Genomic DNA, 26,411 nt, shown 5'->3' with positions numbered 1-26,411 from the left:
GATCTCGGGTAGGTGTCCCGAACTGTGCGTCTGAGGCGGATGGTAACAGGAGGCAGGGAACACGATGTTTTACCCAGGTTCGGGCCCTCTCGATGGAGGTAAAACCCTACGTCCTGCTTGATTTATTCTTGATGATATGGGTATTACAAGAGTTGATCTACCACGAGATCGGAGAGGCTAAACCCTAGAAGCTAGCCTATGGTATGATTGTATGTTGTCCTACGGACTAAAACTCTCCGGTTTATATAGACACCGGAGGGGGCTAGGGTTACACAAGGTCGGTTACAATGGAGGAGATATACATATCCGTATTGCCTAAGCTTGCCTTCCACGCCAAGTAGAGTCCCATCCGGACACGAGACGAAGTCTTCAATCTTGTATCTTCATAGTCCAACAGTCCGGCCAAAGGATATAGTCTGGCTGTCCGGAGACCCCCTAATCCAGGACTCCCTCAGTGGGCCTTATTGCCACTTGTGCGTGCGCGTTGAGCCCCTTGTATTATAATAGGGGTATAGCCATCAAACCTGTATCAATTATATATAGATGTACCGGACTCATCCAACCGTGTCCGTGGTCTTAACGACCCGTCAGATACTTTAGTTGGTGAGGCCGTTTACTGTGCGGCTGCCAAGGCAGCCCCACTGTCTTCGACGCGCAAGGAGCGCTCAATATTTCCATTTACTTTGATGATGCCGCATGGACCGGGCATCTTAAGCGTGAGGGAAGCGTAATGTGGTATTGCGTTAAAGCGAGCGAAAGCCTCGCATCCGAGCAATGCTTGATAGACACTTTGGAACAGAGCGATGTGGAAGGTTAAACTTTCGTTGCGGAAGTTATCAGGGAAGCCGAATATAACCTCTAGTAGCAGGGAGCCCCTGCCATGGGCCCCTGGGCATGGCATTACTCCTTTAAAGGTAGCATTGCTGCGGCAAATTTTTGTTGGGTCTATCCCCATTTTGCGGACTGTGTCCTGATATATCAGATTTAAACTGCTGCCGCCGTCCATCAGGACTTGTGTGAAGTGGTATCCGTGAATTATTGGATCTAATACCAAGGCAGCCCATCCTGCACGCCAGATACTTGCCGAGTAATCCCGATGGTCGAAGGTGATCGGTTGGGACGACCAGTGGCGGAGCTCTGTGGTGATAGGCCCTCGGGCATGTCTTTCTAGGGGTGCCGCTTTGTTTTTCCCCTTTATCACGTGTAACACGTTGACTGTTTTTACTTCTAGTGGGCATTTCTTCTTTTCCCCTATGCTTTGCTTGCGAGGCTCATCCTCGTCTTCGCTTGTTGTATCCTGCCACTTGTGTTCGGCGTTGAGCTTGCTGGACTGCTTGAAGACCCAACATTCTCTGTGGGTATGATTTGCAGGTTTACCGAGGGTGCTATGGATCTGACATATTTGGTCCAGAATTTTGTTTAGGCTAGACAGTTCGTCTCTGTTGCCTTTGGAGGGCGGATTTTGCTGACCTGGCCGAGAGCTTATGAATCCGGCATTTACCGCCGTGCTCTTCGGGCTGTCTTCTTTATTCTGGCGCTTATTTTTGCTGCGTCGTGACTTCCCGTTTCCATCCCTGACTTCGGATGTACTTGGATCGCTGGTGCTGCATCTGGCTAACCAGCTGTCCTCACCCACGCAAAAGCAGGTCATGAGGCTTGTTAATGCTGCCATTGTTCTCGACTTTTCTTGTCCGAGGTGTCTGGCAAGCCATTCGTTTCGAACGCTATGCTTGAAAGCTGCTAATGCTTTGGCGTCCGGACAGTCGACTATTTGGTTCTTTTTGGTTAGAACCTGTTCCAAAGCTTTCAGGCTGACTCACCGGGTTGTTGAGTTATATGACTTAAATCGTCTGCATCCGGTGGTCGGACATATGTCCCTTGAAAATTTGCCCGAAAGGCATCTTCGAGTTCTTCCCAGCTTCTGATGGAGTTTTCGGGGAGGCTTTTAAGCCAGTGCCGAGCTGGCCCTTTGAGCTTGAGGGGTAAGTACTTGATGGCGTGGAGATCATCTCCTCTAGCCATATGGATATGGAGGATATAGTCCTCAATCCAGACCCTAGGGTCTGTTGTTCCGTCGTACGCCTCTATGTTTACGGGTTTGAATCCCTCTAGAAATTCGTGGTCCAGCACCTCGCGGGTGAAACATAGGGGGTGTGCAGCACCCCAGTATTTGGGTGTGCCGTGGTGTTCGGATGTTTGTTGTGTTGCATTGTATGTTGGAGCGCGCTTGCGTGGTCCATAGATGGATCTGGTTGCGCCGTCCTTTTGATGCAAGCCCTTACACGGATCGCGTACTGGTTTATGTGTGGCATCATTTGCCGCTTTATGTTGGCGATGAGATCGTCTATCCGACCGGATGGCCATTTTATTTTTTAATTGCGGAGGATCTAAGGCCTCCTCATCAAATTCAGGTAGCAACTTTCGCTTCGGATAGCTCTTGGTATGGCGATTACTGTCGTACTTCGCTACAGTGTTGAGTACTTCACTCCATTTGATTTTGAGTGTGTCTTGTGCAGCCTTGAGCCTTTGCTTCTATTTTTTCAGACTCCTCGCAGTGGCAACCAGCCTTTGATGGGCATTTTGTTTGCTCCGGGTGGCTGTCCGGTGTGATGTCGACCAGACTGTTATCTTCTACGGGGTTGGGTTGTTCGGCATGATTTTCCGTGTTGCCGTGGTCGCGCAATGGTTCACCCTACTCTAACGCTGGGTCTATATGATCGTTGTTTCTGCCGAGGCGGGATTTGGAGCAGCGTTTACGCCGCCGCTTTGACTGCTTCTCGAGGGAACAACCCTTCGCTGCATCCTTCCGTTCCTCGTCGTTGTTTTCTTTGGGTGTGTCCACCATGTATACGTCATATGATGAGGTGGATGTCTGGTGCCTTGTGGGCAGTGGTTCCTCGTCGCCTCCCGCATTGTCGTCCATACCGTCGATGTCTTCGGAGTCGAAGTCGAGCATGTCGGTTAAGTCATCGACAGTGGCTACTAAGTGGGTGGTGGGTGGGCGGCGAATTTCTTCGTTATCCGCGTCCCAATCCTGCCGGACGTAGTTCGGCCAGGACTCTCCTGACAAGGAGAGAGACCTTAATGAGTTCAGTATGTCGCCAAAGGGCGAGTGCTGAAAAATATCCGCGGAGGTAAACTCCATGATCGGCGCCCAATCGGATTTGACGGGAAGGGGCGCAGGCGGTTCGGAGTCCGTGGCCGGAGAACGATTCGGCAGTTTGGCACCACGGCTCTCGTGAAGGGTAAGGTCGATATTCGGCTCAATCGCCGCAGAGGATACGGCCTCCGTGGCGGGGTCTATCCACCCGTCCATGGATGGCGCAACTGGCTCCGAATTGAGGGTCGGAGCGGCTGCCGGTGCAATTTCTTGAACACTGTCCGATGGTAGAGCTAAATCGTACTCATCATGACCGCGTGGCGCACAAGGCAGGGGCTCGAATCCGTTGAAGATCAAGTCTCCGCGGATATCGGTCGTGTAGTTTAAGCTTCCAAACCTGACTTGGTGGCCAGGGGCGTAACTTTCGATCTGCTCCAGATGGCCAAGCGAGTTGGCCCGCAGTGCAAAGCCGCCGAACACAAAGATCTGTCTGGGGAGAAAAGTCTCACCCTGGACTGCATCACCATTGATGATCGTAGGAGACATCAAGGCTAACGGCGACGACACAGAGGAACTCTCAATGAAAGCAGCAATGTCGGTGTCAAAACCGGCAGATCTCGGGTAGGGGGTCCCGAACTGTGCGTCTAAGGCGGATGGTAACAGGAGGCAGGGGACTTGATGTTTTACCCGGGTTCGGGCCCTCTTGATGGAGGTAAAACCCTACATCCTGCTTGATTTATTCTTGATGATATGAGTATTACAAGAGTTGATCTACCACGACAACGGAGAGGCTAAACCCAAGAAGCTAGCCTATGGAATGATCGTATATTGTCCTACGGACTAAAACCCTCCGGTTTATATAGACACCGGAGGGGGCTAGGGTTACATAAGGTCGGTTACAAAGGAGGAGATATACATATCCGTATCTCCTAGCTTGCCTTCCACGCCAAGTAGAGTGCTATCCGGACGTAGGACGAAGTCTTCAATCTTGTATCTTCATAGTCCAACAGTCCTGCCAAAGGATATAGTCCGGCTGTCCAGAGACCCCCTAATCCAGGACTCCCTCACTAGCCTAGCGAATACTAGCATCTTCAAGCACCTTCAAGCATCTTGCAGCATATAGAAGAGTACAGATCAACATAATGTAAAGTAGTAGTGTTATCAACCTCCGCCAGAGATCCTTTCTCGACTCCCTACGAGAAAGCAATCCCAGAGCCATACTATCCATTTCTCATCACAATCCAATTCTCATCACAAGTATCCAGTTATAGTTGTATCGACCGGGATACAACTCCAAGTGTCCGTTACCGTAGGACAGGCTATCGATAGATGTTTTCTTCCCTGCAGGGGTGCACCAACTTACCCACAACACTTGATTAACTCCGGCCGGACACACTTTCCTGGGTCATGCCCGGCCTCGGCCAAACAATACGCCGCAACCCGACCTAGGCTTAATAGAGAGGTCAACACACCGGACTAAGCCTATGCCCCCAGGGGTCATGGGCCATCGCCTCGGGAACTCATGCACGTTGCGTGGCCGGCCGGTGGGAAGACCTAGCTACCTCCTTCAACAAGGCAGGAGCTTACGTAGTCCAACCCGACGCGCGCCGCTCAGTCCCTGATGTCTATTAAGCTTCGACTGATGTATACAACGTAGAACGCCCATACTATGCCCACATGATGGTTAGTGTTATCAAGCCAGAGGCCCCTCGGATCAAATATCCAAATCATAGTGGATTAGGAGCACGCGGTAACGAGCAGAGACTCACGATCGATGTGACCCCGGCTCCCCGTCTCGAGTACTTGCGGGAAGGGCTAAGAATGCCCGGCCACGCCTCGTAAGTATCTCGCGGGCACCTTCCAGGTCAACCCGACTCCACATCACTCGCTATTAAGCTCGCGCGGGTACCCCTCAGGGTCGACCCGTCTTTAGTAACATGGCTCAGTGCAAAGTCATAGTAACCATAGTAACTGTGTGTCTAACACCAAGGGGAAAACCTGAGGAATCACCCCCGGTGTATGTCATCAAGGTGAACGTAAGAGGATCCACCCTCGAGGTTCACACTTGAGGGGTTGCACGACAGAGCGGTAACAAAAGTGGTTAAGGAGGAAATCACCCTCGATGACCTCCACCGTATAGCTACACTACAGAGATCTCATCAGGAGTGATGTAAGAGGTTCCACCCTTGGCACTCAATGGCAACTCTACAGAGTCGTGGAACTAGGGGGGTGATATGCGGTGTCGGGGCCTGGACGTCGATCACGTTGATCGAGTCATCGAACTTAAAGCAAGGCAACTGGGACAAGGTGGGGGTCACTGATGGATCACTAACCAACCTATACTAAGAAGTTTAGGATAAGCAGGTAAGGTATGAAAGCAGGTAATAACAACAGGCTATGCATCAGAGTAGGATCATACAGAAAGCAGTAGAAGTTCTAATGCAAGCATGAGAGGGAAAGAAATGGGCGATATCGGAATGCTCAAGGGGGTTTGCTTGCCTGGTTGCTCAGACAAGAAGGAGGGGTCGTCGGTGACGTAGTCGATCACAGCGGCATCATCGGTCTTGGGGTCTACCGGGGAGAAGAGGGGGAAGAAATAGTAAATACAGAGCAAACAATGCATCACGAGGCATAACATGATGATGGGCAGAGCTAGGGTTGCCCAAACGTAGTACTGCACGTTGCAGACGGAGGGGATAAACATCCGAGGATGAATTCCCTACGTTAGGCGGATTCCAGACAGATGAAAGAGAGGGGACAGTTCCATGTTCAGCATGCTAGGGGCATGTGATAGGTGAATGGACCATGCATTTGGATTCGTTGTATTTTTCTGAGCAACTTTCATATAGAAAACATTTTCATCCGAGCTACGGTTTAATTTCTACGAATTTCTAAAGATTTAAACAATATCCTGGAATTATTTAAATTAACAGAAAGGGAAATATGACATCAACATGATGCAATGCTGACGACAGCAGGTCAACAGGTCGGCTGACCAGTCAAACCAGACAGGTGGTGCCCACATGTCAGCCACTGTAACTAACAGAGTTTATATTAAACTAAACTAAGGTTAAATAGCTACTGGGCCCCACATGTCAGTCTCTAATTAGTAACTAATTAGGTTTTAGATATTTAAAACATTTTAATTAATTAAAATAGGCGGTGGGGCCCGCGTGTCAGTGGCACTGGCTGCCTGGTCAGCAGTTGACTATATGACCAGTCAACTAGGACCCGCGGGGCCCACTGGCAGTGGCACAGGGGTGGCCCCAGGCCAACCACCTAGGCGGCGGCCGGCGTTCGCCGCTGGCGACGTCAGAACGCGGCGGGGGCAACCGGGCCTCGTCGGAAACGTGCTAGGGGCGGCCCTTTCACGTGCGGTTGGCACCGTTCGAACACGCGCACGACGGCGCGTCGACTGGGGGCGGTGGCGTCGCCGGAGTTGGCTGGAGCGGCGCCGACGAGCAGCGAGAGTGGCGGTCGCGCTCGGGCGAAGACGAGGATGGTGCTACGGGACACCGTTTTTAGCGCGGTTGGGCTCGTTCGAACGAGAAGACGACGGTGAGGCGATCTGGGGTGGTGGCAGAGGCTGCGGTGGTCTGGAACGTCGACGACGAGCGGCAAGGCGGACGCCGGACTTCGGTCGTTGTCGAGAACAGGTTTGGGGTGCGTTTGCGGGCAACTCAAGCGGCTAGACGAGGCCTACGCGGTGCGGTGAGCGTGATGGTGGCACGCACGGGACCCTTGGGTCGCCGTGGCTGAGTCGGTGATGAGCTCACACGGAGCCGCGTTCGGGAACGATGGGGAGGAGGAGCTACAGCGCCGGAATCTACCCATACTGCGGCAACAAGCAGGTGGCGTAGGCCCTACCGCACCAGAGCTTGGTCAGAAAGCAAGACGGGTACCGCAGATCGGGATCTGCTGCCTCGGCGCCGTCGAACGAAGAAACGATGCACATCCTCCCTTTCCACCGGCGGACAGGATGCACACTACAAGAAATATGTCAACTGGTGACCAGCACTATTGGTCACTGAATGGTCACTGTTTTCAATTTGTGACCTTTTTGTGACCAAAAACATAAGGTCAAAAGCTGGCGGTCATAAACCGACTATAGCGACCTTTCTTCTGGAATGGTCGTAGACGTTTATGACCAAAATATCTACTGTGGCGTTTTGGTCACTAGCAACCTCCTCAGGCCACGTAGGCATCCAGCGTGGCAATCTGATGTGGCACAAGATTCAGCCCGGTCCAATTCGATTTTCTACATGGGCCTAGCCCAACAATTCGACCTTTTTACTGTATATTTTCTCTAGCTACATGGGTTATTTTTTCTAATAGTTTTGATTTCTACATTGGCCTGACCCAACAATTGGGCCTTTCGTTTTTGGGCCATGGCCTTTTGGGCTCAACAGTTACATTTCTTTTTTTAAGACAGATCCAATAGTCAGATGGGTTTGAGTGGGTCCCAATGGTCAGAGTCATGTTCTTCAAATTTTGATTTTCCAGTAAATAAAAACAAATATTTAAATCAGAACTGACTGAAAACGACCAAATTTGGCACCTTACAATCAAACATACACCACGTTTATAATCGAACATACTTCACATCAGGTTTATAGCCACCAAGAACACAACTAAATATCAAAATATAACTATCTATCAGAGTATAACTAGCTCCAATGAGCTAGAACTCAATGCTTCTTCACTTCTTGGAGCCCACGATGAAACACGAATGAAGTACAACATCTGCAAGTTATCAAACAATATGGTAAGGAGCAAAATAAAGGCAATCTAAAAGCACATTAACTTGTAGGCAGTCTGTGTGCATAAATAAAGTAAAACAAGCAAAATGAGGCATAGAAATCAGTGGATACAAGTAGTTACTATCAGCTGCAAGTAAATACTACTCCAATCACATCAGGTTTACAATCCTATAAATGCGACATTTTTATCATGTAAGCATAGAAGGACAAATTAAACATCATTTAGATGTTTGAAACAAAGAACCAGAATTTAACCATTTGAACGGCAAAAAAATTGTTCCAGTAGATCATATCCGGTTTAAATTAACTCCTTTGACAACAATATTATACAACATCAAAGAAGTATACATACTGATCAGGTTTAATTAGCACATAGAAGCCAAATACCAGTAACCGATGAAGAAAAAATCCTGATATACAAAGCTAAGCTCATTGTGCATTTTCTTTTTCAATGTGATACACAATAAGCATAAGTAACCACCAAAATCTCTCAATACCGATCATTAACTAGAGACCTCCCGGGAGCCAAAGCCCTAACAGCCATGGCATCGACTAGAAGAGTTGGTGTGCAAAGAAAAAGCGACTACCTCTCAGGGGCCATAGACGGCGGCGATGACCCTGGTGTTGCCCATCTCGAACATCGCCGACCCGTCGGCCCTGGAGAAGATGTCAACCTCGCCCTTGAGCTGCCGCGTCTGCAAGGCAAGGCAGCAAACAGGAAGAATCAGAGGCAGTCGAGCCAGCATGAAGAGGATGAGGCTGCTCTGCTGTGGACAAGAAGAGTTTAGCTAGGTATGATTGTTAAAAGAAATCAACAAGACAGTGTAACTGTAGCAAACAGTATTCAGAGCATCATTACCCAGTCATACTCTCCGCGGACCCTTTCCACTCCATACTCCATGCCTACATACACTCCAGCAACAGCACCTGCAGATTAACAGAAGAAGCATCTGAATGTGTCAGTGAACATAAGAAGAAACGGACGAGTGTTTGACGCCAATGCATTTATATCAGCCAAATAAAACAACAGAGTAATACGCTTCTACTTGGTTACCCCAATATGCGCCCTCCTTGCACATTTTCTTCAGCTGCATAAACGACCAGAATACCATATTAGATTTCTGAATCGGGAAGAACATGTTTGAATAGAGAAGACGGAAACAGGACTCAAGCGAACAAGATAGGGGAAAGGAGAGGACCTTCCATGGCCCTCGTCTTGATTACATATTTTTGGCAACTGTGCACTGCCTTGATTACATATTTTGTAACCACAGCCCCAAAAAAATGTAAGTCATCGACTCACAATCAAGCATACCAAATGGTTTTTTCAAACACATCCTGGCTTTCCCCAAACTGAACTTACTAGTTAAAGCAAAGCTATCGGCACAAGATTCTGACAGAAAATGGCCACTCCAAGCCATCCAAATCATAAACAATACACCATGGATACATAATGATACCTACCGAGATTCAGTTTCAGTTGAGCCTAAAATAGTCTGACAGTCCAAGCGCACACGTTTGGCTTGGGGCATATCTCTCTAGATAACAAACAGTATGACTTCTAATAAATAATAACCAATAGTACTGCCCCCAGATGAGCTGCTCATACATAATGATAAGTCAACTAACAGCTAAAGCAGAGCATAACTTCATAAATATGACCATTTTCAGCATCATCTCCAAGAGGAAGAAAAAGTCAAAGAGGCCGCTATATGTACAAATAAACACACTGGCATTTGCCACATAGGGCTAGCAAGCCAGCAATGAACCATGTGCATAATCTACTATAAATAAAGTGTCCTTTAAATCTGATTATAGGACACAAGCAAGATCATGATCCTCTATTTCTCTCTCTCAACCAAAATCTTGATTCTGCATTATAGTCCGCACAACAATCCTATCGCTCAATATGATTATTTTCAGCAGCATCTCCCAGAGGAAGAAAAATTCGAAGAGGGCGCTATATGTATAGATAAACACATTGGCATTTGCAACACAGGTCTAGCTAGCCAACAATGAACCATGTGCCTAATCTGCTATAAATAGAGTGTCATTTAAATCTGATTACAGGACACAAGCAAGATCAAGATACTCTCTGTCTATCTCTCTCTCAACCAAAATTTTGATTTCACATTATAGTCTGCACAACAATCCTATCACTCCAATCTACGGTACAGGTGCAAGCCATGCCATAATAAACGAAGAGGGGATCCCAGATTTGTGGCTAGGAGGGGGGCGACGGGAGTGATAGGAAGAGCACCTGAAGGACGATGACAATGACGACGTGGACTACCGTCGCTCCTCCCGGTGATGGTGACCTCGGGCGGCAGCAGACGGCGGCTCGGCGCCAGGGTGCAGCGGGAGAACTCGACAGATCCGACCTAGAAACCCAAAAGAGCAAGTAAATTCAGCGCGCGAACCGAAGCAGAAGAGCCTCCCTGCGTGAAACCGCGAGGCGAGGTTAGAATTAAGCGAGGAGGGGAGGGAGGCGGGGCTTGGCTGACCTGCTCGATGTGGCCCTACGGGAAGTAGAAGACGAGGTCCCTGACTCGCGGGATGGTGACGAGCGGGCCGACGTAGGCGTGCCAGATCTCGTCGTAGAGCGGATCCCCTTCTCGGAAAACCAGCGCCGGCAAACGTTAGCGACCAATGAGGAGGAGGATTGCGGCCCCGCTGGTTAGATCCGGAAGCCTGCGTACCTGCGGAGGGGCCTGCGGCAGCGCCATGGCGGCGGGTGGCATCTGCTGCTGCTGCTGGCCGGCGGCGTGGCGGGAGGAACCCTAGCCGCTGCCATGGGGATGGAGCTCCAGGTCCAAGCCCTTGCGGATCTGGGAGCCGCCGCCACCGCCCAACTTGCTCGCGCGCATTATCTCCATCTTCTCTTACGGTGAGGTGTGGGGAGGTGAGGGGAGGTGAGGGAGGGGGAGAGGGGGAGCGCCAGCGGCGAGGTCGGAGGGAGACGCGGCAGCCAAGATCTGGTGCCGGACGTGGCGGCGGCAAGGGAGGAGTGTAGAGCTAGGGTTTGCGCGAGAGAGAGGAGGGCTGGGTGGGGTTCATGCGAGGGAGAAGGGTTGGGTTGGGATTTTCTGCCATCGGATGGGATGGATCAATGGACGGATGGATGGACTGATGTTTGCCAGGTCATCGATCCAAGCCACTAGTGACTCCACCATCAGAATTAAGCTTAGGTAGTTTTTTTTGTTTCTCTTATGATTTTCACCCTCTAATTCAAGGTAAACATTCAACATATTAACCACTTATAGTTTTCTAAAATAAACCAATAGTGTGCACATATGTGTATCTTGGGATAACAAACAATGTTGATTTGGGGAGTTTTCACTTTCATTGCACAAAAGAGCCATTTTCCATTTTTCGAGTGCCCCAAATGAGGTTTTTTTGTGAATAACCTACCAAATAATTATTGCAAAATTGGACCAAATTATTTTTCTAAAATACTAGGACATATTTAATGCACAATTGACCAAATTATTGGGTGTAAAAAGTTTTGATCCACCTCTGGTGAAAAAGACAAATTTTCGCCGTTTCAACTGGAAGCGGGTCAAATTTCAACTACGGCTGCCTCATAGTTTGCTATTTATTTTTTATAAAAATCATTTCTAGGTACAAAAGTATCTATTTAATCAGAGAAACACCAAAACAATTCCAAGATTCAACCACTAGCTAGGAACGGTCATTCCCGCCGTTTTGACCGTATTTTGAAACAGGCATAAAAAATTCAAAAAAAAATCAAAAAATTGGAAAACCTTCGCATTGTGTCATCATATGTGACCAAGTTCCCAGGAAAAATAATAAACTTGTAATACGACAATTTTTTTAAAAAAAGTGTTCTCAGAAACGAGCTATCATGTGTGAAGATTCATGGCTTTCAAGTCAAATGATCAATCTTATGGCCACATTCATTGCCTAGTTTGTTCAAATAATCTCATATTGTACACAAGGGTGCATATTGGAATGGCAAACAATGTTGCCTAAGGGAGTTTTCATTTTCTTTGTACGAAAAATCAATTTTTCATTTTTCGAGTGCCCAAAAGGAGGTTTTTTGTGAAGGACCTCGCAAATAATTGTTGCAAAATTGGACGAAATCAATTTTATAAAACACTAGGACATATTTAATGCACAATTGACAAAATGGTTGGGTGTAAAAAGTTTTGATCCACCTCTCGTGAAAAAGACAAATTTCCGCCGATTCAGCTGGAAGCGGGTCAAATTTGAACTGCAGCTGCCTCATAGTTTGCTATTTATTTTTTCCAAAAATCATTTCTAGGTACATAAGTACCTATTTAATCATAGAAACACCAAAAAAAATTCAAGATTCAACCACTAGCTAGGAACGGTCATTCCCGCCGTTTTGACCGCATTTTGAAACGGGCATAAAAAATTCAAAAAAATCAAAAAATTGGGAAACCTTCGCATTGTGTCATTATATGTGACCAAGTTCCCAGGAAAAATAACAAACTTGTCATACGGCAATTATTTTAAAAAAGTGTTCTCAAAATCGAGCTATCACGTGTGGATATCAATGGCTTTCAAGCCAAATGATCAATCATATGGCCACATTCATGGCATAATTTGTTCAAATGATCCCATATTGTGCACAAGGGTGTATATTGGAATGGCAAACATTGTTGCCTAAGGAAGTTTTCATTTTCTTTGGACGAAAAAACCATTTTCCATTTTTCGAGTGCCCAAAAGGAGGTTTTTTTGTGAAGGACCTCCCAAATAATTGTTGCAAAATTGGACCAAATCATTTTTATAAAATACTAGGCCATATTTAATGCACAATTGACAAAATTGTTGGGCGTCAAAAGTTTTGATCCACCTCTGGTGAAAAAGACAAATTCCCGCCGATTCAATAGGAAGCGAGTCAAATTTGAACTGCAGCTGCCTCATAGTTTACTATTTATTTTTTCCAAAAATCATTTATAGTTACATAAGTACCTATTTAATCATAAATACATGGTTTGATGGCGATACGTCGAGGTTTGGGCGGTGGCCAAGGCCCCCAACTCTAGAGCGCGTAAACTCGCATGCCCGACGCGTGGTCACCGCGTGACCGTGGCGTTGCCATGTGTTCTGGGCAGCCTAGGCATGTCTAGTGGGTTGGGCACTCCCCAAGTAGGTTCTAGGAAGAAAATTACAACATAAGATTCTCACGAGGAGACCGATCGATGCTCAAACATGAATTAGCAGCCAAGTGTTTGATTAGCGGTACGAGAAATGCACATGGCCAATGGGCGTGAGTTTTTGCTGAGGATGATCATCTACTAAGAAGAATGTCTTCGCAAATTTTCAGATCAAAAAGAGGATCCTAGGTGGTACTTGCTTTGCAAAGTACCACACTGGACAGAAATATGAATGTTGAAGCTGGGCTCAAAATAATGAATGGATTGAGCTGAAATTTGGTGGAGGATGGTTATTTGGGAATTGGAAAGCACCGTAGAAAATTGATACCATTTGGACATGCCAAAGTGATACTTCCTTCACAATGCTCTTCTATGGACAAAAACTTGGGAAAACTAGTGAGAGAAATTGGATGAATGAAATGAGCTCAAATTTGGTGTAGGTAAGTTACATAGGTACGGTTATGCCTTGGTAGATTTTCAGATCATTTGGGTAAGCCTAGATAGTACTTACTTCACAAAGCTTCTCTCGAGGTAGAAACTTTGGAAATTTCCTGAGAAAGATTTACTAGGAAAATGGAGCTGAATATTATCATGTGGCAATGATTTGGGTATGGAAGAGTGCCCAAAGAGTTTGAGGTTAATAGGAGGGGTCTACATAACACTTGCTTTGCAACGTGCCAATCTGGAAATTTGCCGAGCAAGATTTTCCAGGCAAATGGAGCTGAATTTTGTCTTGCGGCAATGATTTGGATAGGAAAGAGTGCCCAAGAATTCCGAGGGCAATCAAGAATATATAAATAGCACTTCCTTCATAAAGTGATGTTGTGAACAGAATAGGAAAATGAATATTGTTGAATTATTTTTGAACTAGGCAAGGAACTATTTTTACATATTTGACGAAGATATGACCCAAAGAATTTATGAGATTTTTTTGGGAATTTTCGGAATGACATAAATATAGGTTGCTTCACAACCTAGGCCAAAAATTGACACATGGACATGACACATAGGCAAAACTGATGAGGTGGCGCCAAGTCATACCAATCCACCACAATTGACAAGGTTATGACCATCTATATTGGTCATGATCAGCTAGAAATAAAGCAGCGGACTAGTGCTATCTGCTTTATGACCATTTCGTGTAAGGAAATTACGACCTTTCTGACCAAAATGGTCGCAATGGTTTAGGGTTTGGAGCCCCCCGAATAGCTTTTGACCAATTGGTCTAAAAAGGTCATAGATTTATGACCAATTCTTCCAGGGTCACTGACAGAAGGTCATAAGTTGACATATTTCTTGTAGTGGAGGCCGGATCAGTGACAAACGGTGAGAGAGAGAGAGAGGCCACCACCGCCTTGTGTGAGATACTCTGAAGAGAGACAAACCCCGGCAGGAAGGCTCCATTGTATCTAGTGGAGCGGACTACCTTTTTCTCCATAAAAATCGTTTTATATTATGTGTACGTGCCGAGCGATATAACTTTATTTAAAAATAACATGCCAATGCATCAAGTCGAGCTTTGTTTCGTGCACGCGTGGTACACGACCTCCGTAGGTAAACAACGGCTACACGCGCTCAAATTACCATGTGGGCTGCCATTTCCTACAGAAATGAGCTCCACCGTGTACTCATGCGGGTATGGTTGGGCACGAAGCGTGAGTACATGCACCTATTCTCTCTTCGTGTACGTACACCACCTATGTGGGGTTGTGTGGGAGATATACAAACGTAGAGAGATATACTGTGTGGGTTCGTGAGTGTTTTTTGGGAGGTGAGAAATAGACAAGCAATATGTGTGGATGATATTTCAATCAAAAATGTAACATATGCAATGTGTGTGAAATAGAGTCCTGGATATATCATATATATAGAGGGAGCGATCCACGAGAAGAGAGTGGAGATATCATCGGCTTGAGGTATCCATAGAATCGAATAGAGGGATGATGTGTGTGTGTGTGCGCGCGCGCGATCGATAAAGAGTGCCAACGAATTTGTGTGTGACCACATGAAAGATATAGGGTGGCTGGCCTACTAGAACATGAGAGGGGACAGGTGCAGTTTGACTCCGTGGCATGGATACCTACCTACAGCGCTCGACTATCGGTGTGTGGTGGGGGGTGGAGGAGACCTAATTAACTATATAGGTACAATGGCTGGTATATGTGTGGAGGAGGAGAGAGACCTACCTTATGTATTGAGGGAGATCGATCGGCATCCATGCATATGTGTAGGAGAGGAATAAGGTTGCGAGAGAGATAGAGCTAGAGTGTCGGAGGGGTTAGTGGTGGAGTTGCTTCTAACAAATGGTGGGGGAGGCTTGCTAGACAAACAGAGGGCACGCCTACAATATCAATAAGAGAGGGGATGGCTCCCTGTCTGTGCATGTGCGTGTGAGAGACGGGTCAGGAGGCATGCACGAATGATGAGGGGGACGATATGGTTGTGGGAGCAGACGTAACTACATTGGAAGATGAATCGTCCTTTGTCAGAGAAAGGAGGGACATAACTTGTGAGGTACGTCGATCGATGGGTGGGGGAAAATAGTTAAAGTCGACCCAGGTATATGTAGGGAGATCGATCAGTATACATGCATGTATGTGTTAGAAGCAAACAAGGCCCGGGGAGAAGGATAGAGAGAGGGGGATGCAGCTATGAGGTGGTGCGAAAGGCATACTATATCAAGGGGGAAGGAGTGTGCGAGTGCGAGATCGATGAAAAGAGGGGTGGGAGTGAGGCATGGACGGTGAGAAGAGAAGAGGGAAAGCTTGTGTTTGTGGTAGGCATACCTGGCTAGAGAGGCATATCGATAGATGTGTGCCGCAAAGAAGGAGCTGGGGCCCTACACACACCATGGGTGAACGACCTAAAGTGAAAAGACGAATTTGCGTAATGGAGCTAGATAATGTTGAGGGAGGGTGAGAGGGATGCGGGCGTGTGCATGCACGAGAGAAAGTTAGCGCTAGCTACAAAGATAAGAGGATTGTGTGGGTGTAGAAGACAAATAGAGATCATAATTCATTATAAAAAGTGAATTCGGATATTTGAAGAATTTATCATAGTGTTTTAAATCGACGTGTGCGTGAATATATATAACGGTGATACATATGGTGTGGTTATGAACATGTTATACTACATATAATATATTTTATCTCTACTCTTATAAAAACAGAGTTGTTGATGATGGTGTGCCTGCCATCCTGCAATATAGGCCGTCTAATTTATATCTAACGGATAGGAAGGAAACTATGGCAATTTTGAAAAAAATATACCCACACCCGTCTCCACATTTGCAAATAAGGCCTCCCCTCGATCATCTTGATGTTTCGTGGAACGCATGGGCATCTTGCTAGTACTACATATAATATATAGAACATTGATTATAATTTGGGATAATGTGTGGCTTTTGCAGCTCAGGGCTAAATATTTGTCATAATGTAGGGGGCGGGGCACTATACTTTGTGTGATAAACACGGTGTACGTATGGAACATGGTTTAGATTATGAATATCTAGTTAGTACATCAAATGTACTATTATTTGGAACCAACATCAAGTGTATTCAAAAAATTGAATTTGAGTTCATATAGTACACATAGTTCATATATATATATATATATATAGTAATCATGTGGTGTGTTGTTAAGGTAATACACGAATGATGGTTGAAGTTGGCAACAATCATGATTGTAGATTCTTATCCAAATAGAGAAACGAATTCAAATTTAGTTCGAATTGCAGCTGTAGTATAGACATTTGGAATGCACTAAAATGTTGGTATGAGTAGGTTGCATGCATTATACAACTAGCGAAAAATTTTAAGTGGACATACCATGGATTCATAGCTTTGAATAGCATTTATATAGTGAAACGGGACAAGACTCTCTCTTTGTGTGGTGTGAATAGTTTTATTTTTTCGTTTTTTCGTTGAGGGAAGTGCGAATTGATTTGGTACGTACAAGTATAATCTTACACGTTAGGCTTGTCCCTAAAATTCAACCCGTGCCTTGTTATATCCCGAAAATTCAGATATCGTGCTCCCAAAACTCGCGCCTTCACAACCTGCGCCTTGCTATCTCGAAATTACAACGCGCGCGAAGACTCCCTCGAGCTGCCAAATCCTAACATGTGAAATCCCCCTTCTAACCGTGAGCTGAAAGGGCAGCTAGTTCAAATTGGTGGGGGTACTTTTGTAACACACCCTACATTTTGGACAAGCACGTCCCTAAGTCATGGTTCCCCCTTCCCATCGCCTCCTTTTCGCCATTCAAAATCCCAGGCCGTCATAACCTCTCCGCTCCAGCCGCGAAGCCCCACCCTCCTCCGTCCGCCACCTCACCACTGCCTAGCTGGAGCCTCTTCCCCGACTACGTCGTCCACCACAACAGCTTGACGTCCCTCATCCACCCTCCCGGATGAGGATTCGTTGTCCATCTCGTCGTCCTACCGGTTCAGCCACCCCATCCTCCATCTCCAAGGAGATGCTCCGACAATCGCCTTGTCTATCGCGGCTGCTCCATCCCCATAGCGTCGCCTTAACCTGCTCCAGCGGAACCGCAACATCCTCACCGACTCCTCCGACGAAGCCGAGGCCTACTCGGCGCCACCAAAGAGGTTGTACACTCATCACATCACACCTTCTCCTTAACTCAACCTCCCGGCACCGACAGTGCTCCATCCCGCACCCCCATGGCGCGGCTACCTCGAAGTTGGCGTCGCAGGCGGCATCTCCATGACGGTTCTTCCCCAGTGCGAGGCCCCTCCGGCGGCGGCGTCCATACTAGCCGGATCAGCTGCTTCTGCTCCGGCTCTCGCTTGCTCGCGCTGCTGCTGCTGCTCTCCCCCTCGCTCGTGATGCTACTCTGCTCCAATTTAGCTACACTTTAGTCGACTGAATTGACTTTTGGGTCAGTCGATTTTAAGGGGGTATGGGGGCTCGCCGGAGTTAAGGAAGAACCACCCGCAGCGGGGAGGGGGCTCGCGGGAGAGGTACCCCACTATCTATCTTAGGGTTCAGGGTGGGGGCGGTGGTCACCGACGGTGGGGGTGCGGTGGGGGGTGGTGGCGTGGGAATCGCCGGAGAAAAAGCTCGGCGTGGGGGGCCTAGAGGGCCGGCCGAGGCGGCAGCGGACTGGCGGTGGGTAGTGGTTTCGGGGTGGCGAGGCTGCGCAGGAGCGCCACCGGCCGTGGGCGGCGGGGGCCGGCGGTTCGGCCGGTGGTGGCTGGCGGCTCAGGGGGGTGCAGGTTGAAGATGAACCGCAGGCCCTCCCTAAACTACATGTCAAGTGCCTCTCTACTACCATTGCGTTCAGTTTTCACAGTAACACTCAGATTCCACGGTAAATTTCAGTTTCGACAGTTAAGTTCCGAGTCAATAGTTTTTACCTCATCTGTAGTAGTCCGGTGGTTTTTGGTGATCTAAATTTTACATCTATCAATTTTTGGTAATGTATTTTACATCATCAATTGGAGAGGCTATTAGAATCCCACTTGAGATTAACGATGTATGTCTTGTGCTGCTTCAACCTCGACGTCTTACGGCTCGCCGGAGCTGCTCCAACGATGGAACTATCCATCACAACATAGCAGTGACCTGGACGCCATCCACAGATTCCTCAGATCTTCCTCCACACCTCTGACAGCCACCTCTGCCTCAACTTCTTCAGCAACCAACCCAATGATGCTGAGGTCGACACGGCTACGGCAAAGTGGTTGTACACTTGTCGCATCACTTATTACTCTACATTCATGTCGATCCATTAGGGCTATTTTGGTTCAACAGAAAAACATAGCAATGGGAAATTTCCCTATGGCACTCTACTATTCAAATATTCATGCATTTTGTTGTAAGGAATGGAGCAAAACACCACCTGGACCTACTTTCCAAAATCCTATGCATGAAAACAAGACCAAGTGCATTAGTGGAAGAATAACATTCTAACTGTACACGCTTTCATATGGTTTCACTTTATTTTGGCCATGTTTCTTTGCATTCCTCTGCTCTTCCAATTCCTGTGAACCAAACACCCAAGTTGACAAAAATCCTGTGTTCACAAATGCTCTGTTTCCCATGTGCATTCCTATCCTATTCTGGTGTTTTTCCTATCCCTGCGTTTTTAGAATCATGCAAGCCAAATGAGCCCTTATAGAATTACTTCAGTTACAGGTAGGTGTCGAAGAAAACTTTGTGTGGTTTGTCCTGCTCCTGCCGCGGCGTCGTCCACCTCACCTTAGCTGCTCCATTGACAGAAGCATCCACTAAACCAGACATCACAACTCCTGACCGTCTTTCGCCACCTCAGATCACCTTCCCTACTGCTAGCACCCACTGCAACGGCATCACCATCATCGACTCAGCAGATGAACCTGAGGAGTACACGGGTCCACAAGAGAGGTCGCACTCTTCTGTTTCTGCTTATGTTATGCATTCCTTAATATTACCTGCTACTTTATCGTCCTGTTCACCTCTTAGACTCCATGTCAGGTCCAAATTAATGTTCAAACTTGAGTTCTAAATTAGTTGTGGGGCACATATCGAGGCAGCAATGAATAGTGTCTCTGTCTAATATCTGGTTCACCTAGGGTATGCCTATGTTGTTCATCTTGGGTGGGAAACAAATAGTAAAGCAATCATCAGCATGTTATCATTATTTTTGGATCCATCCACTGGTTGTTACCATCACTCTAGATTTCTGCATGCTCTCCTTACATAATCTCACTATATTTTTTGTATGCATGTCAGATATTGTACACACTCATGTCGAACATGTAGAGAAAAAGAGAAGAGTTTTGCACGGCAATACAATGTCATGCAGACATTGCTCCATGGTGGGTTCAATGCCAAACCCTCCCCCCTCTCCAGATTGTAATCCAGAGGAAGATATTTGTTCTGAGGTGGATTCAGACATAGCTGACCACTCCTATTTATCCCCCAAGGTGTTTGCTCTAACTTGGCATGATGGTGTTAGTCATATCATGCATATGTTGCCTTGCAGTGCCTACTTTCGACATCATATATGTCATCTGCTTAGTTTAGACATGTTCTATAATGCCACTTGTTTAGTTTCAATATCATATATGGGAATTATGCAGTCTCATGTCTTTTAGCCAGCCATAATGTATGTGAAATCTGCAATGCCATCCTGCTTAACCAGGCATCATATATTTGAGTGATATCTTTCCCATCCTTTTCTTCATTACATTTCCATTTGTCGACAATATTTGTACATTAAACTACTCTTCGTGTGAATCAGCCATTTGAGTGGGTGATGGAAAAATCTGGAGTGAAAACAAGGCCTTCAGAGCAGACAGTGCTACCTGTCGAAGTAGATCTCTTACTAGGTCCGGATAGCTCTTCAGAGATGGATTCAGAGATAGATGACCAGTCCTACTCCCCCACCGAGGTGTATGCTCTAACTTGGCATGGTTATACTACTCATATCATGCATATGGTGTCTTGCATTGCATAGTTTAGACATCATATACACAATATTCAACACCATGTTCTTAGTTCAGACATCATATATGCGAATGCCCTCTGCGTAGCATATAAATCACATATGTGACTTAAATCATGCTATCCTGATTACTTAGATAACATGTATGTGAATTATGTCATGCGATCCTATTTAGTTAGTCATCATATCTTTGAATTATGTTATGCTATGCTATCCAGTTTAGATAGACATCATATATGTGAAATTATGTCATGCTATCCGTTTTAGTTAAACAATATACATGTCAACTATTTCATGCCCTCTTTTTTCCGTACTATCTATTGCATATGTCTCTCATACAATGTTTGTACATTCAACTATGTTCCCTGTTTATCAACCATTTGAATTGGAGCGGGTGATGGCAGTATCTAGCGGAGTAAAAACACAGTCTTCAAATAAAACAGTGCTACCTCTTGGTGGAGATAGCACCCCGGTTGTACATGCATGAGAACCAGCCCTACCACACATAACCCGGACTCTTGCAGATTGTACCCCTACTTCGATGGACAGAGAACCAGCTTCACCCAATCTAACCCCAACCCCAGCAGATAGTAACCCAGTTCCCGTTGACACAGCACCATCTCCACCACAGAGCTCCCAAACAAGAGCAGTTAGTAAGGCAGCTCCAGTGCCCAAAGCGCCAGTACTACCACGGCGAACCCCAACTCCATCAGTTAGTACACCTATTCCTGTGGAGGAAGCACAACCAACCATTCATAGCTTAGCATCTATCGCATTTGATGTTGTTAAATCCTATGTGCGTATCTTCCCATCATGGAAATATAATACTGAAGATGAAGGAAAATGCCAGTTGCAGGTGTTTGTCCAGGAGTTATGTGTAAGTAATGTTATTCATGGCAATTACTTTGCTTTGTCCCATCCATTCTACCTCCATGATGGTTATAATACAGCAAATTTTCCCATTTTTCTCTATAGAGAAGGACCGATTTGGAAACTCAGGATGAGGCAACCTGTGCTAATACCTCTGCTATCTTCAAGAATGCTTGGTTGCAGTATCGGAATTACCTGAAGAAAACGTACTTCACTCGCAAAGAAACTCGTTAAATTCCCTTACATTCTCCTGAGACACATTTAGTGGATGATGACTACGAATGCCTTGTTTTGTAGTGGTCCCGAACCAAGAATGTGGTAAGGTCTATGAGCTCATTTTTTAAGTACTATATGCTTCCGTCTTACTATACTCTGTTCATGTAGAACAAGTGCTTAAACCTGAAGAACAACTATTCTCATTTAAGATTCCATTGCTATCATGCATACTGCTTTGCTCTTGTATCACTGTATTTACTCATACAAACTTATTTTTAAATTGAACGATCCAATTGAAATTCCAATGGCACAACAGGTATGTTTACGCATGTTTCTTTAACAGGTTTGCTCTTATAAATAGCTCTGTTGATTTTAATTTCAATTGTGTATACAGTTGACTTCCCATATCATGCACATTAGTAGCATCACAACAGAGCCAATAGTGTTGTTGTACATGTAGACCTGTGGTACCCATCTGAAATCTTGGTGTGTCGTGTAGTTTCCCACGCTTTGTATTCTTTCAGTGCTGCTTTCTCTTGAATAGATATGATTTGAAAAGTGTCTCTATTTTGATTTGGCAAGACAATCCAGTGACCATATAGGACATAGATATATGTTTGTTTGATGCTTTTATAATTTACTACTTGGCAACAGAAGACTTGGTAGTTTAATCTTGTCCACCTTACTAATGAACTGGTTCACCGAAATGAGTTTCATATACGAGTACATGCTAAACATGTTATGTGTCTGCTTGTTTCTTCTTTTAGAATGCTGACAGAATATTGGGGAAGAGTGCCTTATTAAGCAATGGTAATGGAAGTAATGCAGATAAGGTTCAGGATAGTGAGACATCCTTGTTGGTCTCCAACAAAGCTGATAAAACAGCTAAGGAAAACTATCTTGAAGACGGTGAGACAACCCCAAAGTCCTGTCGTGGTTTACTGTTCGAGTTACTTGCCACTACCGCTTGCACAAGCTATTCGAACTCACTATCTGAATCAATTTGGTTTCTTGAGTCTCAACTACAAGCTGAAAGACATTGATCAGTTGTGCTGTGACAAGAAGCGGAAAGACTGCGGAAGTCCCTGGAGCATTCAGATGCATACTTTCTGGTGCAACAGCAAGCGTGGGAGGATTTTAGCGCCAAACAGGACAAAGCTAATAAGCTTGCTAAGCTTATTGCCAGCATGGTGGATACCCAGGATAACGTTTCTTGAGCTCTTCTAAAGTTGTTTCAGTTATGGACTTGTTTTGTTGCCGCGTTTATTTGCACTGGTGGCCAATTTTGACGGCCAGTGTATGTAATATGCTGCTTTGTTCCCTATATTTGCACTGGTGGCGAACTTTGATGCCCAGTGGATGTAATATGTGTAATAGATGTAATAGACTAGCGTTGGTTGCTTGCTTATTTATTTCCTTATTGTCTTGTTTAGTTGTTTGCTTGTAGTCACTGCAGTTCTTTTTCGACGTTTTTCTAGTGGCCACAATAACCTATTTTTGGTAACTAGGCCACAATAACCATGGCAACACATGGATTGTTGTAACCATGTGCCTCCTGCGGGCCATAGGATCCATGGGCCTTCTACGGGCCGTAGGATCCATGGACTTTCTATGGGCCATATGATCCATGGGCCTTCTACGGGCCGTAGGATCCATTGGTCTTCTATGGGCCGTAGGATCCATGGGCCTTCTATGGGGCATATAATCATTTCGCCAAACATGGGTCATACTATTCGTGGACCATAACGGGCCGTTAATAGGCCATATTTGACAACGCTAGGAAAACAGCCCAACGGGTTAACGGGCCGTAAACGGGCCGAATGTAACCATGGGCTGAATTTCCCCACAAACGGAACAGGCCAATAACAGACCGTAACTAACCAAATTCTAGAAATGAGCCCAAGAATAAAGGGCCCTTAGATGGCCGAAAGTTAACACGGGATGGGAACGGCCGATGAAATAATGGGCCGTTAATGGGTATAAAGCGACACACTGTTCATTATGGGCCAGTTTCATCTCGGGCTTTTAATTGGCCTAGAGTTAGAAAGGGCCTCATATGGGCCGAAAGACATCATGGGCCATACATGGGCTGAAAGTTACAATGGGATAGAATCATATTGGACGGCCTAGATGAAGCTACTAGGCATAATTCCGATAGGCCGTAACGGGCCGGGAGTTAGCGGGCCGTAAATGGGCTATATACGAATAGGCCATTAATAGGCTTTCTGTGGGCTGGCCCGTTACCTTTTGGCCAAGTCAAACGGGCCGGCCTTTTCTCCAGAATGGGCCTCTGTTGGGTCGTGCCACTATCGACGTATCATAGGCGCCTCATGTCCAATGAGTGGATGACATCTGTCCCAACGGTGAGCCAACACGTGTTTCCTCCGGCCAATGAGAATTTTACACGTGGAAAATCCCCATTGGTCCGCGTTGTTAACGGGTTATCGGATCCAAAACCGGACCCAATAGCTTAATGGCGACCTGTTACGGTGGATGCCACGTGTCGGTTACCCTTGACGAAAACACTTCCATGACATGCCATTTATCGTCATGGATGTGGACACTTCCGTGATGATAATTTTGGTAATGTCATGGAACACTTCTACGAAAGCACATGTATGACTATCTTGATTCTATCATAAAACCGTCATGGATGTACATGCATGATAGAAAACATGACCTACTGTGACAAACACATATCAACACGGAAGTGTATTTTTTTGTAGTGACAGGCTGAATTTGGCCCACAAGCGGAACAGGCCAGTAACGGACCATAAGTAACCGGATGCTGGAAATGAGCCCAAGAACAAATGGGCCCTTAGAAGGCCGAAAGTTAACATGGGTTGCAGACGGCCCAATGAAATAGTGGGCCGTTAATGTGTTTAAAGCGGTGCACTATTCCTTCTAGGCCAGTTTCACCATGGGCCTTTAATGGGCCCAGATTTACAAAGGGCCTCACATGGGCCGGAAGGCAGCATGGGCCATAAATGGGTCGGAAGTTACAATGGGCTGGAATCATATTGGACGGCCCAGATGACGCTACTAGGCCCAATTCGGATATGCCATAACGGGTTGTGAGTTAGCGGGCTGTAAATGGGCTACATGCAAATGGTCTGTTAAAAGGCTTTCCGTGGGCCGGTCCGCTACCTCTTGACCAAGCCAAACGGGACGGCCTTTTCACCTGAATGGGCCTCTGTTGGGCCGTGCCACATGTCGACGTATCATAGGCGCCTCCTGTCCAATGACTGGATGACATCTGTCATAATGCCAAGCCGACACTTGTCATATACTATGAGTGAGATTTATCATATTGCTTCATTACAAACTCACCGTAGTAACTATGCATGCCCCATTAAAATCAATCCTATTTGCACTTATGGCATAGATGACAAGATGATGGTCATTGGCTTTTGTTTTTCATGCGATGATATTGCCATGCTTCCATTACATGATTTGTGCAATTCATCTACTATGCCATGCCATGATCACATAGTTCCGGATATGCATTATTTTGGATGTTGTCAATACTCTTTTTGTGATTTTCCACTAATGCTCATGAGGAGACCCCCATAGTTCCTCATACATATTAGGAGATTTCGATGCATTCCACTTTCCATGCTTCACATGATTGTATGCACCATATGCATTATAACAATGCTCTAGATATGTCCCATGATGCATTATATAGTTTGAGTCTCCATTATGCTATACATAAAAACAAACCTCTCATGATGGATGACATGCTCATATATCATGCATCTCATTTATTTGAGCATTGATATTTTGTGCCAACCACCACATGCACATGCACATCATGATGGATGATGTGTACATATACCACACACACACGATTTTTCCTTTGTCTTTGTTTTGTGTAGGTACTCACGAATACTCGTCAACCTCACAATCCGATGAGTTGACGAAATGAGCTCATGAGAGCAAAGATGACTTGGGATTCTTTGAAATGCTTCTTCCACCGTTTCCATTGCGCAAGGACTACGCGCATTACTTTTACTTGGCTCTCGCGTGCCTATGGGCTACATACCACTTTACACTCTATGCCCATTCTCTCATGTTCACTTTGCATGTTATGCCTCTATCTATGCTTGTGCCATGCAATTGTGGCCCTTGCTTGCATTTGCACATGATTCAACATTTACCTATATGTATGTGTAGTCGCATGCTTGGTGGATATACTAGTAGCTATCACCATGCTTTCTTTGTGCCCCATGCTATTGATGATTGTTGTGTTGGGAGAGTCATGATGCTCAATTGCTATTTTACATAGGACTCCTTGCAAATACAATGATGATACTACCTTCCTCATATCTTGCTTTCATGCTTGTGATATGTCACATGCACCATTTATGCCCACTATTTGTACACATGACATGCTTACTTCTAGCATGTTGCATCTTCGCACTACTAGCTTACATGCCACGATTGCTATGATTGCTTGCTTTGTTGCATCACCCATGATCCATTCTTGCTCGTTTCATTGGGTTGATGACATATATGTCCATGCCTCTCACATGACTTGTCTTTTTGATTGTCACTTGTCTCCATTAGTTGCATATCTCATATTCACATGTATTGAGGTCAACCATATGCTTATTGATCTTAGAGACTTGGACATATTGCTTGTTATGCATGCTTGTTTGATTGTGCTTAATGCCTTTGGTTGTTCTTGCATCATATGCTTTCATACCATGCCATATTCCCTCGTCCTTTCTTATGATGAGCATGATGTATACACTTGTTGGGTATCTCACCACACGAGTGATAGGTTTTGCATTTTCGCTAACCTCATTTTTTTCAAGTGTTTGTCATGTTCTTTCACTTTGAGCGATTCACAAGGCGCTGCCATTA

At 45.9% G+C, this 26,411-nt stretch overlaps 1 protein-coding gene across 1 annotated transcript; it reads right to left on the bottom strand.

Annotated features, from left to right (window-relative positions):
- Positions 1–8,450: 8,450 nt before the first annotated feature.
- On the bottom strand, positions 8,451–10,586 carry LOC123058138 (outer envelope pore protein 16-1, chloroplastic-like). The gene is made up of 5 exons (XM_044480959.1): positions 10,564–10,586; positions 10,121–10,241; positions 8,915–8,948; positions 8,720–8,787; positions 8,451–8,555 (listed from the first exon to the last, which is right to left on the bottom strand). The coding sequence occupies exons 1-5, from the start codon at positions 10,584–10,586 to the stop codon at positions 8,451–8,453; spliced, it is 351 nt and encodes a 116-aa protein (XP_044336894.1).
- Positions 10,587–26,411: the final 15,825 nt, after the last annotated feature.

The sequence above is a fragment of the Triticum aestivum genome, chromosome 3A (assembly GCF_018294505.1).
Source record: "Triticum aestivum cultivar Chinese Spring chromosome 3A, IWGSC CS RefSeq v2.1, whole genome shotgun sequence".
In the NCBI taxonomy this organism is placed as follows: Eukaryota; Viridiplantae; Streptophyta; class Magnoliopsida; order Poales; family Poaceae; genus Triticum; species Triticum aestivum.
The sequence above is the reverse complement of the archived record's forward strand: the minus strand, read 5'-3'. Positions and strand labels throughout refer to the sequence as shown.

What these genes read in the sequence shown, in the direction of transcription:
- LOC123058138 (XM_044480959.1), bottom strand. Translation starts at nt 10,586, where the DNA reads ATGGCGCTGCCGCAGGCCCCTCC. An exon ending in GCGCTGCCGCAGGCCCCTCC is followed by an intron (nt 10,242 to 10,563) that starts GCAGGTACGCAG and finishes TTGGGTTTCTAG; the next exon opens with GTCGGATCTGTCGAGTTCTC. An exon ending in CAAGGAGGGCGCATATTGGG is followed by an intron (nt 8,788 to 8,914) that starts GTAACCAAGTAG and finishes GTTAATCTGCAG; the next exon opens with GTGCTGTTGCTGGAGTGTAT.